This window comes from Dicentrarchus labrax, unplaced genomic scaffold, assembly GCF_905237075.1.
Source record: "Dicentrarchus labrax unplaced genomic scaffold, dlabrax2021, whole genome shotgun sequence".
Classification (NCBI taxonomy): Eukaryota; Metazoa; Chordata; class Actinopteri; family Moronidae; genus Dicentrarchus; species Dicentrarchus labrax.
In genome coordinates this window covers 33,509,729-33,522,567 of record NW_026136720.1, presented here as the reverse complement: position 1 = coordinate 33,522,567, position 12,839 = coordinate 33,509,729, and the positions used below count along the sequence as shown (strand labels likewise).

Here is a 12,839-nt window from a genome sequence, read left to right as displayed (position 1 = left end):
GAAATGGAGAAACAATCTGAAGATCCAAAACTATCAGACTACAAAAAATATCAAAATAAAAGTCTGTGATTTATTTTTCAGCGTTTCAATGTTTCCTTTTTCAGTTTAGTCACAGTTGTGCCTCCATACTGTTCCCTGTAACCCGTATAAGTTAATAAAGCAGGGTCCCCCCAACTGCAGGGCCCTGTAGTGCCACCTGCTGCCCAGGAGCCGCACAGTTTCCCGCTGCGCCTGCAGTCTCAGTATTACGATGTTCGCTGCGGCTCTACATTACCGTACCTGTGAGGACATGGCAGCCAGCGGCAGATAACAGCAGCTCCACAGCTCTCCGTGAGTCTTCCTCTTCTCCTCCGCTTTCTATGTGCTGACCAACAGCCCGCTGCTGTCGGCGGTGTGTCCACACTGCCGTTACTGACCGTTACTGAGCGTTTTTTCTGCCCGTTAACGGCGACCAGCGGTCGGACACACGGTTGACACACTGTACCGGAAGCAGCAGCAACTGTCACAGTAAAAGCGATTCCGGCTGTCTGTGTTCAGTCCGAGCACACTGAGACGCGTTAAGGTCTAAACCCAGACCGGAACCCCTCAGACCGGGACCCAGCAGCACAGTGCGGGTTCTGTCTGTACACTGAATCCATGAGCTGGACTGTGTGAACGGGACCAGGTGGCAGGCAGAAATCAAAGGGTTAACCCCTGCCTCCAACTGCCGGGTTGGCTCTATAGTCCACATTATATCCAGTAATAACTGCAGGGACACTGGAAAACCACACACCTGGATGCACTCTGATATTTCTATACAGTGTGTTACCTGTGTTATTTGTTCAGGGTTCCTGTGCGTCCAGGAAATGTAAAGACTAGTTTTCCATTATGGAAACACCTGGAATTTTATTAAAATGACCCAAAGTCCTGGAGATCATTTGTGTTGTCCTACACTGCTTTAAATGAGGGACGCACAATTAGTGGAAATATGATTGCTATGGCATTATGGCTCAGTGCAATACGTATCAGCGTTCTAATGAAGTCCTGCAGAGGGGACTACACTAACACTAAACTGGACTCCAGATTTTAAAAAAAAGCTCACATCATCCTGATTTTAATACTTTTTTTTTTTAAAGTGAAAATTAATTTTGTGATGCAAGAACCTCAGATAGGGTTAATGTTGGACCGTGTATTAGTTCTAGTGAGTAATGGGGCTGCAGTGTTTTGAACTGACTGCAGACGATGAACAGCACACAGTGTGTCACAGTGCTCAATGTGGGAGCAAATAAAGACGTATAAGCATCAGTTCAACAGGTGAAACTACGGATCTCGGTTTGCTAATATTGCTTTGATGGCAAAAACAAGATCTGGTCAGCTGGGTATCAAATGTCAAATATTACCTCTAAATTACACAGATAATAAGTGCCAGGGAGCATATATAAAGTAAATGGATGGCCCAAGTACAGAACCTTGGGAACCCATGACTAACTTTAGTATTTAGAGGTCACAACAGTACAAACGAGTACGATGGACTAAACCAGGTAGGAGTTCCTTAATGCCAATGATGCCAAGTCCGAAAGAATATCATGGTCAATGGTGTCAAATGCACACTAGATCTAATAATACAAGTAAGACAAGCCATTCAGAAGCAGTCAGAAGGTCATATAACAACCAGCTCGGCAAACCGATCCAAAAAACTATAGGACAACCACACTAGAATCTGAGGCGGTAGCTATAGTCAAAACCCGGGTCAAGAGTAACTTTAGGGTTTAATACACACTTAAACGGCAACGATAAAAATAACATACAGTAAAGCCAATGGGAACAACAAGCCAGTGACAGAGGTCATGTACATTAAAGTCAAAACAAAGTTACGGCGACGGCACTGGCAGTGTAATTTTAAGTAATAATTATTAGAAGAAGCCAGTCACACTAAGTTTAGGGGGGCGATAGAGCGTGACTCTCGCAGCTGGCTACAGTGTGAAGAGGAACCTAGGGTTGTTCTTATTTTCTTCATTAGTGCGAGAAAGGCCCGGCATTACGAGGGCCTTCAAAATCTTAAGATCATCTGCCAATTGAGCGATATTCGATAATTGGAGAGCCCATTCCTTCAGATTCAGCTATTTGCTTTAACTGGCGGGTTTGGTGGTTATACCAAGGTGCTAGTTTCCTATGTTTTAAGAATTTCCTTTTATAGGAGCGATAGAGTCTAATGTTGATCGTAGTGAGCCTGTAGCACTATCGACAAGATTATCAATTTCAGAGGGACTAAAGTTGTTATAGGACCTGTTAAATTCAGACATGGCATTGAATTAAACACTGAAGGAATCTCCTAAATTTAGCTACAGCACTGTCAGATAGACATCGCGAGGGTTGCCAATGGCTAAATCAATAGTAGAATTCAAAAGTTACTAAATAAGGCAGAAGAAAGGATTATGGACTATAAATCAATATCAATGCCATAATAAAACAAGGCAAGAGGGATTAAAAAAGAGTGGTTATTTACACCGACAGAACCAATGAGTCTATTAATGATATAAATGCATTACTAAGGCTCTGTCAACACCACATGAATATTAAAATCACCACAATAATTACTTATCGATTTAAGGACTAAGCTGAAGAAACTCGAAAATCAGATATAAAACAGATACGGTCCAGAGCGGACACTATAACAAAAGAACTGGCCAGTGTTTTCCAGTTTGGGTGAAAAACAAGAACAAGGCTTTCAAAGAATATAATTTAGTTTAGGTTTAGGGTCCATTAAAACGCTCGAATCATATATAGCTGCTACTCCACCTCCTCGGCCTGTGCCTCGAGGAATGTGAGTATTAATATGACTGGGGGTGGATTCATTTAGGCTAACATACTCCTCGCGGGACAACCAGGTCTCAGTAAGACAAAGTAAATCAATATCATAATAATAAATTAATTATAAAAAAAAAAAAAAAAAAAAAAAAAAAAAAATAAAAATTAAAATTAAATTTCTTTTTTTTTTTTTTTTTTTTTTTTTTTTTTTTTTTTTTTTTTTTTTTTTTTTTTTTTTTTTTTTTTTTTTTTTTTTTTTTTTTTTTTTTTTTAGTTTTTGGGGGGAAAGAGAAATTTTTTTGGGTTTTTGGTTTTTTGGTTGTTTTAATTTAAAAAAAAAGGGGGGGGTAAAATAAAAAACCCTTTTTCTTTTTTCTTATTTTAATTTTTTTGTTTTTAAAAAAAAAATTTCCTTTTTTTTTAAAAAAAAAAACCGCCCCATCCAAAGTGGGATGGATGCCGTCTCTCCTAATCAGACCAGGTTTTCCCCAAAAGGCTTCCAGTTATCAATGAAGCCCACATCTTACACCACCCGACAGCCAGCGTAAAGACATCGGCTATACATGTCATCACTGGTCACATTGGGGGGGTCCAGAAAACACGGTGTCCGACATTGTCTTAGCATAATTACACACCGACCCACATTAATCTTAGTGACCCCGATTGGCGTAAACGGGTGTCGTTACCGCCGACGTGATAACAATCTACTGTATTTACGTTACCTTTAGCCAGCAGTTTTAAATTTATTCAATGTCGCCCGCTCTGGCCCCAGGGATGCATTTAACTATGGCCGCTGGCTTCGCAACTCACGTTTCGACTATGGAGCTGCCAATAACCAGAGTGGTTCCTCAGCGGGTGTATCGCTGAGAGGGAAAATGTATAGAAACGTGACGGTTCTATGGGCTTTCTAGTCTTCCTTCGCTCAGTCACCCAGCCTCCCTGTCTTCCCGGCTGCTCGGAACTACCGGGGAACTACAGAGCTAACAGAAGCTACCTTCCCGGACCGCATTGGCTACCGGGGGCTGGCTAACTATAGCGGCTAAAGATATCTCCGTGGTGCGGTGCCGTTCCTCTAACTCACTAAGCCTCGCCTCCAGCGCAGTAAATAAACTACATTTAATACAGGTACCATTATCTTTAAAGGAGGCAGAGGAATAACTGAACATCGACACACTGAGCAGGACAGAGGAGAGGGAGAGGGAGAAGCCATAGCTAACTGCTAATGCTAATGAAACTAGAGTGTATGAAAAACTTTGAAAGTAGTGAAAAGTCCCTAAAAGAAAACTCCAAGTGTTTAAGAAAAATTTTTCTTTTTAAATTTTAAGCGGGTAAACTACACCGCTAGATGCCACTAAATGTCCGTTCTGGGCTACTGTAGAAACATGGCGGACTCCGCCAGAACAGGACCCGCTCCCTCTGTAGATAAAAATGTCTCATTCTAAGGTAACAAACACACAATGATTCTTATTTTCAGCTAATTAAACACTAATGAAAACATATATATGAATATTATATTCTGACAATAGATCCTCCTCAATGTGGACTGGACACTGGACCTTTAATCTGTATGTTATCGACATTAATTCAATACACAAATATGTTTTTATATTTAGGTAAGAGGAACCTTTACTCCTAATTATTTAAATGAGACATAATAGACATTTACTGGATCTGGTGTGAAAGAAAGGGCCATGCGTTTCCATGTGATATAATTTACAGCTGATAGCAATGAATGAGAAAAAATAACGTCTCTCCTCTCTTTCTACAGACGACCAGGCCCGAGCTGAAACTACCACCTCTCTGTTTACAAGACAAAGTGCCAACACCTGACTCATTTTCCACAGAGCTATCAGTTCCCAGCGGACTCATCAGGTTTCACTGTTGAGGGTTTTCTAAAGCAAACTGCATGCTGGGACACCATAAATGTTGACCTCCTGACCTCCTTCAGTTAGTCCCTGTGTGGTTCCAGCCAGTTGTTTGACCAATGCCTCGATGGAAAGTGTTCTTCACTCAGCACTTGCGATGGTCCAGCACCATCACCCAAGCCCTCGTCCTGTCTGTCATCACGTTTTGCGTCGTCCTCCCGCTGTGCTGCCATCGGCTGCTTTACTCTTACTTCTTCATCCGGTCCATGTACCTGGACTCCATGAGTGAGGAGGTCCTGCGTGAAAGCCTCGACCGAGGCCAAGACGCTCTGCACTACTGGCAGAGAACTTCCAGTGCAGGTGCAGTGGCGGTGTCTTCTAGGTTCAGTGACATCGCCCCGCATCCTGAGCTGCTGGTTATCGTGGTGACAGCCAGGCGGAACGAGGGGCGGGACTTCCATTACCTGCTCCAGGTGATGCAAAGACTGAGTGGCATTCTGGGAGGCTGTGGGGAGCAGCGGTGTGCAGAGGTGTTGGTCTGTGACGTAGAAAGCGGTCCCCAGGAAAACCAGGACGCCAAACTGCTGGAGACCCACTTCAAGGTAATTCAGCGTTCCCCCCAGGAGCAGCAGAGGAACAGGGAACGAATCAACACCTTTGAGAGGGAGAAGAGGGATTACGTCTTTTGTATTCGCAAAGGATGGGAGCTGGTGCAGCCCAAAAACATGATTGTCCTGGAAGACGATGCTTTGCCGAGGCAGGACTTTTTCACAGTCGTAAAGGACCTGCTGTCACGTCGTTTTGCCCTCCAGACTCTTTACATAAAGCTGTATCACCCTGAAAGGCTGCAGCGCTACTGGAACCCTGAGCCTTACCGCATCCTGGAGTGGGTGGGACTTGGACTGGTCGCAGCGACGGCCCTCCTGCTCACCTTTCCTTACTGGAACCCCTTCTCCTTCTCCTTCACGTTCTCGTCCGGCCACCTTCTCTTCTTCACTCTCTACTTCATGGCTGCTGCAGAGCTGCTGGGCCGGCACTACCTCCTGGAAGTGCGGAGACTTTCCCCGCAGCTCTACACTGTCTCCCCGGCCACGGAGTGCTGCACCCCGGCCATGCTCTTCCCCGGCAACGCCTCTCTCAGGGCAGCCGATTACCTGGACGGCTCGTTCTGCATCAAGGGCAACGCCAAAGACATGGTTCTGTATCAGATGGCGAGGACGATCCCCGGGGAAAAGTCTCACAGCGTGGAACCCAACCTCATCACCCACATCGGGGCCTATTCCTCGGTCAGGGCTAACCCATCCAGGCCCAAACTCCTCTGAAAGGGAGGAGCCAGGAGGAGCTGGAGGTTGCTAACTCAATGCAACAAGGCTGGATTTAATCAGGTTCCTCCTCACTTGGTTCTACTTTTTTTTCTGATATGTCCCCTTCTGAGCTATTGATCACTCAGTGAGTGTTGGTTTGGTGATTTGCAGGTGAAAACTATCTTCTTCATTCATCCATCTCAATCATGTCTGACAGAACAGATAAACTTCTATTAGACTTTACTTATTCTACATGCACGTTAGCACAACACAAAGTTTATTATTTATTTTTTACGCACTTACGTATGGTGATGGTGTTACCCAGGTGACTTACACTCAATATTGTGCCTCCTCGTTAAAAATGTTCCAATATTGGGACGATACCTTGTCTTTGATACTGGTTCTTTTATCAATATCAATTTTAGTAAAAGGTGAATTATGGTACTCTTTCAAAGACCTGGGAAATGACGAATATCTGTACAGTATTGGTCTTTATAAAAACTATAAATAAGTGGTCAGAATGAGCATTAATAACAGTAATGGCAACAGGCCATTGTAGCGTCTAGTCTGCATAAACCAAAGAAGTAAAAGAAGGAAATGACTTTGTGGCCTTGTGATGAAATCAGTTTTTCCAGGAAGTTGTGACATTGCAATTAACAACAATTTATGCAACTTTCACAAATCCCTGTGAATTCTGCGCCACCTTTTGTCTAATCACTGCAACTTTTCCATAGCAGTCCCCCACGCAAAACCTTCAGCCATACGTCACCAAACTTTTGGAGATTTTATTCTCACTGGAACAAGTTGCATTTTATTTGTAATGAATTACACAAGAGAAGGACATTTTCACTTTGTCCTGCAGTTTCATGGCAAAAGATGCATGAAAACTGTTTTTTATGTACGCCTTATCGTAATTGTTAATTCAATTGGTGCCATAAAAGTGTTGAAGGTCAGTACCCAGCCCCGGTGCAGATACAGACAGCACAGACAGCAGTGATCTACCCAGGTAGTGTAGACACTGTGATACTGTCGTCTCAATAGTAAAATCTAGAAATCACTTCAACTTTATTGTGGTTGGTAGAATCTTCTCACCAGCAAATCACATAAACCACTCTCAGTGTGCTGTGTGTTCAGTTTGGGACCACAAGTCATGTCATCGCTGCTGGAAAACTTCTTTCATCATATGTGCTGACTTCAGCTGAGGAGTTATTTGCTTCTCTGCTGCCTGACACAATTTAAAAATAATCAGATGCTGTCCACCGTGATCCACATCCACCCGAAGACAACTCTTAGAACAACAGCGTGTTCCATGTGATGATGAAAGTGGTGAGATTTATAAAGGATTTGTTCACTGTCTGTACACCCAGACCTTACCCAGACAGATATCAGAGAAGGCTTTAAATGAGAAAAGGGAGTGCCCTCAGTAGTAGAAGAGATGAATTGGAGCTTAACAATCATGGATCATCAGCCATGGATATCAGAAACTAGCTTTCTGTTGCAGTGAGGTTGCGGTTGAAAAATAGTGAACACATCTTTTATGGGACAAATTTTGGGTCTTGCCGCCCTGCAGTCCCTGTGTGTAGTCCAGTCTCAGTGGATCTAACAAGGCCAGGATTCACAGAGAAAGTCTCTTTAATGTTTGAGGACAAGACAATATCTCGTCTTTCTGATCGTGGCCTTTTTCTTTAACACCAATGTTTGTAATTTCATTATATTAAAATAGAATTTTAAAATAGTGAGCAACCATCTCTGTGATACAGAGCGATATTAACGCAGCACTGCTGCTTACTGAGGCCCAGAGAGACCATCAGGAGAAAAAAATAAAATATGTATATATCAAGGCCACGTTTTACTACAAGAAGCGCCCGAAAATGCTATTGTGTGCACAGACAATCATAGCTTCTACCAACCCTCTGGCCTGAAGGCATGTTGGGGCAAGTTAAAAACAACATAAATATTAGGGTAAAGGTCAGAGGTTGGAGATGATCAACCTAGAATGTGACAGAACAAACTATTTGGGGTCAGCTGACAGTGTCTGTTGTGCAGGTCTCTGTATACATCAATAGATACATCTATAACCGTGGTGGTGACGTCATCCAGAGCCAGCATGTGCGCAGTAGTGATCGGGGTTGGCGCCGCAGTAGTAGGAAGTAGGTCAACAAAGGGAACTGGGGTTCCTAGTTCCATTTTGCATTTTTCAGAATTCAACAGGCGTTTACTGTTGGCCGTAGCCAACCATTAAGTTTCAGTTCTGACCCTCCAAGGAAAAAAGAAATAGGCAGCCCTGGTGTTTATATACTCGTGCACAAATTAATCCAAATGTACACATTCAATAGCATTTTCAGCACTTGATGTAGTAAGTGGGCATTTATATATATATATATTTATATTTCCACTCTTGGGCTCCGAGCTGCTGGAGATTCAACTACTAGAGCAGAACCACACTGGCATTACCTCAACATGAATGCGCTCTACCGAGCAGTGGCACGACCTGGCTGTTTTCCTTCATACTTGTTTAAAATCAGAGTCTTGTGGGAAGGTCGTATATATATATATATATATATATATACTGTTTGTATTTTCAAACAATAGATTTCCATTTTCAGCGTTGAAAAGAGCAAAAGCTGTGAGGTAGAAGGAGTGTTTGGTAAAGAGAGACCAGTTTGTCTGGGGTTACTGCCGTGTAAACATCCCCAAAGAAAAATCACGACTGAGCCGCTAATGTTAGCTTAGCTTAGCATTAGCAGACACTGAGAGGATTTGCTAAAATGTCCGACTGTTTATTTAAGACCAACCAAGCGTCTCGCTGACCACCCTGTATCACTGAATGTGCCTTTAATGATTTTGCATTGAACATAATTATAACAGAATATTTACCCATGATTCAGCTCGGGTTGAAATGACTAAAGTTGATCCGTTGCAATATTTGAGTGGATTTAATTTGCACATACTTTAATAATTAAGTGAATAGAGATACAGGAAGTAGCTGCCAAAGTAAAACCAACAGGCCTTTGTTCTCCGGATACACTGGAGTTAAAATTCAGGAACTCAAACTGAGTCCTGTTGTCGGCTCTAACCCGCCAAATTAGTTTGATTCACAAAATCAAATAGCAACCATATGATTAATATTATGTTTCTTGTTGTTTAAAACATGGTTGGCAGCTTAAAATGAAACAGTTGCGTCTTCAGTTAACAGAATTTTAATGCTGATGGGATGTTAAAATATTCTAATTCCTGCTGTGTTGCAGAGAAAAATGACTGATTAACATTGCACTACGTTTATTTCATGTACACATATTTTAAAGTAAAAGTTCGACATGTACAAAAAACAAAGTGTAAAAATGCCATGTTGTGGTTTTCCTCTGGGTTATGTTCCAGTCTGTTTGTTGGCTGGGACCAGTGACTTCCTGGATTCCTCCCTCGCTGACTGCCAACAGAAAATAGTCCGGCACATACCCTGTTGAACGACTGTTTGCCATCTTTACACGTTGTTTTATTAAATGAACCAGATATAACGTGTTATTCTTCGAGCTTTAGGGGTGCTGGGTTTTGCTACCTTTGGACAGGTTGGCTGTTTGCTGGTGGACTTTAGTGGTCCAAGAGGCTTTATTTTCTCAGAGCACATTGAGCTGGACTTGTGCATCCAATTTCAGTCTGACTAACGGTGTGAGAGGCGTGGCCTTTCCAAAATGTAATTTTTGGGCCTTAATTATAGCGCCACCATCTGGCTGTCTGGGCTCATGTTTTTTAGGAAGCACATCATTTCCTGTTTTTAAGTTTAATGTTTCCAGCTCATTCCAGCTCACAGGAATTTGAGCTTTGCAGCAGACAAATAATAATAATGAAGAACTGACACAAAAACAGAATAAGGTTTCTGCTCCTTCGGGACTTGTAATTTGAATTATGCTGTTATTAATATAAAACATCCACTTTATGTATACATTCTGTACAACACTACTTAAATTGTGTCTGATTTTATTACAGGCCTCCAAATCACAAATACTGTCTTTGTTTTGAGTGAATATTTATTTTGGACAGATATGTATGAACAGCACTATGTGAGTCATTTTAAAACATATTAATTGAGCAGCTCAGATGAAATATATGAAAACATGAAACTGAATTCAGATGGATTATTGTTGATGAAAACTATTTTCTACATGATTTCTGACTTCAACATTAAATTGCACTTTCAGTACAAACATATCAAAAAATAAGGACAGAGTTAAATTATTTTATATCATTAATAATATAAAGTAAGAATCTGAGTGTTTGATAAAAAGTTCAAAATATCTTTTCTATTTTGATGGAAATGTTCAGACACATGATCCGAGTCTGTACAAAGAGCTGCAATTAGAACATTTTATTGAACTTGACAAGTTCCTCAGTTTTCCTGCTTGTTTAAGTTGGAGCTCTACATTCATTTCTTCAGTAAGTAAATTATTTAAAATTTGTTTTCAGCTTGGTTTTGATTTGGTTTTGGTTTGATTTGGGTTTTCTTCCATGCCTACAATACATATGCTTTTATTTTGTATTTTAATCAGAAAATATCGGGACACTGCAGCACAAACATTTAAGTTTAGTTTGAGTTGTGTGAAGTTTGAATGTTTTTCTCTTCATGTTAAGTTTGATGTTATTTCTTACATTATTTGACATTTTGGCAAATATATATATTATATATATAAATGAGCTCTGGACAATGACTGGTCTTCTTCTGATTCTGATGAACATGTGCTGGTTAAATCTGACCTTTCAAAATGAAAGCACTGAAATACCTTCATAAGACACAAATTAAATCTTTTTTTCTGTTCCAAGATCACATTTTTTGGGTTGAATTTAAATCGACTGTTTACACTGTTTTCTACCTTTAAAACAATAAAATAAAACACGCTGTCAAAAGTCACTTGGTTGTCAGGAGGTTTTTATTCAGCAGTGACGTCTTCTTGTCGATCAGACAGGAAGTCGGAGTGAAAGAAAATGCCTGAGATGAACAAAGCTGTTTAGTGTTTGGTTCAACAGGACAAAGCATGTACAGGTGACACACAACATCGGTTGATTTACCCACATTAACAGTTCAGACAGGAAGAAAAAAGCTATCACGCTGTGGGGTTATGTTGCAGCCACTGGCACAGGAAACATTGCACATGTGGAGGGGAAAATGGATTCCACTAAATACAGCAAATTCTGGAAGCAGAGACCACAGCGTCTGTAAAAGAGCCGAAGCTGAAAAGAGGAAATTCAACGGCAGAATAATCATCCTCAACGCACCTCGACATCCTCCACGGACTAGTGTTGTTTTTGGCGGCCTGTTTTAATTTTAGTTTTAGTGTCAAACTGTCATTTTAGTTTTTATTAGTTTTAGTAACGTTTGTACTCTTTTTAGTCTAGTCAAGTTTCAGTCGACTAAAAGTCTGAGCATTTTAGTCTTATTTAGTCAGAATTATCCATGACTATTTTAGTCTAGTTTTAGTCAATGAAACTTGTATTTTAGTCTCTTTTTAGTAATGCAATTCTATTTAACCCGGTTAATATAGTACAAGTACCTAGCATAGTATAGTATAGACAAAACCAACATTTCCTCAAGTCAAACAAGGTTATCTTATTATTATATTATTGTTACCTTATAGACTCAAGAATACATTCAATTCCAGACTGATTTGAATTTACAATATATTTATTTTACCTACCAAACATGTAAAAAGTACACACACATAAATTTAAATAAAATAAATAAATAAAATAGCTTCAAATGACAATGCCAGAAACGTTTAACTTAAAGAGAAACAAGGTGCTACAATGACATAATAAAAGAGAAAATGTGTGTGTGACTTGTATTGCTTGGAAACTGAAGTCAGATTTTGCATCATAAAGATATAACACTACAAATGGTTGGGACCTTCTGGAGATACAATGAGAGGGGAAGCACAGACTGCATACAGTGCAGTTCACCGACAGGAAACAACACACAGAGGAATGAGGAATGACGTCAACTTCACTTTGTTTCTTGAGACGTCATTAACGTTAACACACCGCAGCTGCAGCTTGAGGAAGTGACGTCGCATGCGTCTGCGCAGTGCGTTGATGCAGCCCCGAGACTCAGGAAACAGAAATATTTCAAAATAATAATAATAATAATAATAATAATAATAATAATGAGACAAAATAACGTTAGAACATTTCGTCTCGTCTCGTTTTGGTCAACGAAAATGAAGAGACATTTTAGCAGAGTTTTTATTTTGCAAACCACATTTAGTCCGTTTTTAGTCGTCAACAATATTGTGTTATTTATTTGATTATAGTTTCCGTCACATGACCGCCATTTACGTTGCGTCTCGTCTCGTTTCCGTCACGTGATAAAGGTTCGTTAACGACGAGCTCGAGTCTGTGGGTTGTGGGAGCTTTCATCCGAACTTCCTGTGAAGAGCTGAAGCTCATGGAAATGTTTTAGAAAATAGTTGTAGCTTTATTGTGTCTGGGCTTCAATATGAGCACAAATATTAGCTTTATTTTCCAATTTACATCATTTAAGGTGTACATTTAAAAGGGTTCCTTCTTTTAAAACATTGTTCATACAATTAATGATCTACTTTCTTTTATATTTTGTATTAAAAGTTACACAAGCTCCAGAGAGTGAGAGAGAGAATTTATCAATAATACACATTTAAGAGTGAAATAAAGAGTAATCAATATTTCACCTCTTTATATTATTGATATAATAGAATATATTAAACCTGAAATAACGTTCACCTCCAGTGCTTTTGTTCAGGTACATTTTTTATTTGTGAATGTTGGAAGTCACGTGACCTTTTCTCCTGAAATGCAGTTGTTGTTCCCCGTTCCCTCCCTCACAGGCGTGTTAACCTACAATAAAGGAGCAGTGTTA

At 40.5% G+C, this 12,839-nt stretch overlaps 1 protein-coding gene across 1 annotated transcript; it reads left to right on the top strand.

The window, feature by feature from the left end:
• The first annotated feature begins 238 nt into the window (after nucleotides 1–238).
• Nucleotides 239–10,859, top strand: pgap4 (post-GPI attachment to proteins GalNAc transferase 4). The gene is made up of 2 exons (XM_051382173.1): nucleotides 239–330; nucleotides 4,556–10,859. The coding sequence occupies exon 2, from the start codon at nucleotides 4,772–4,774 to the stop codon at nucleotides 5,972–5,974; it is 1,203 nt and encodes a 400-aa protein (XP_051238133.1). The 5' UTR covers nucleotides 239–330; nucleotides 4,556–4,771; the 3' UTR covers nucleotides 5,975–10,859.
• Nucleotides 10,860–12,839: the final 1,980 nt, after the last annotated feature.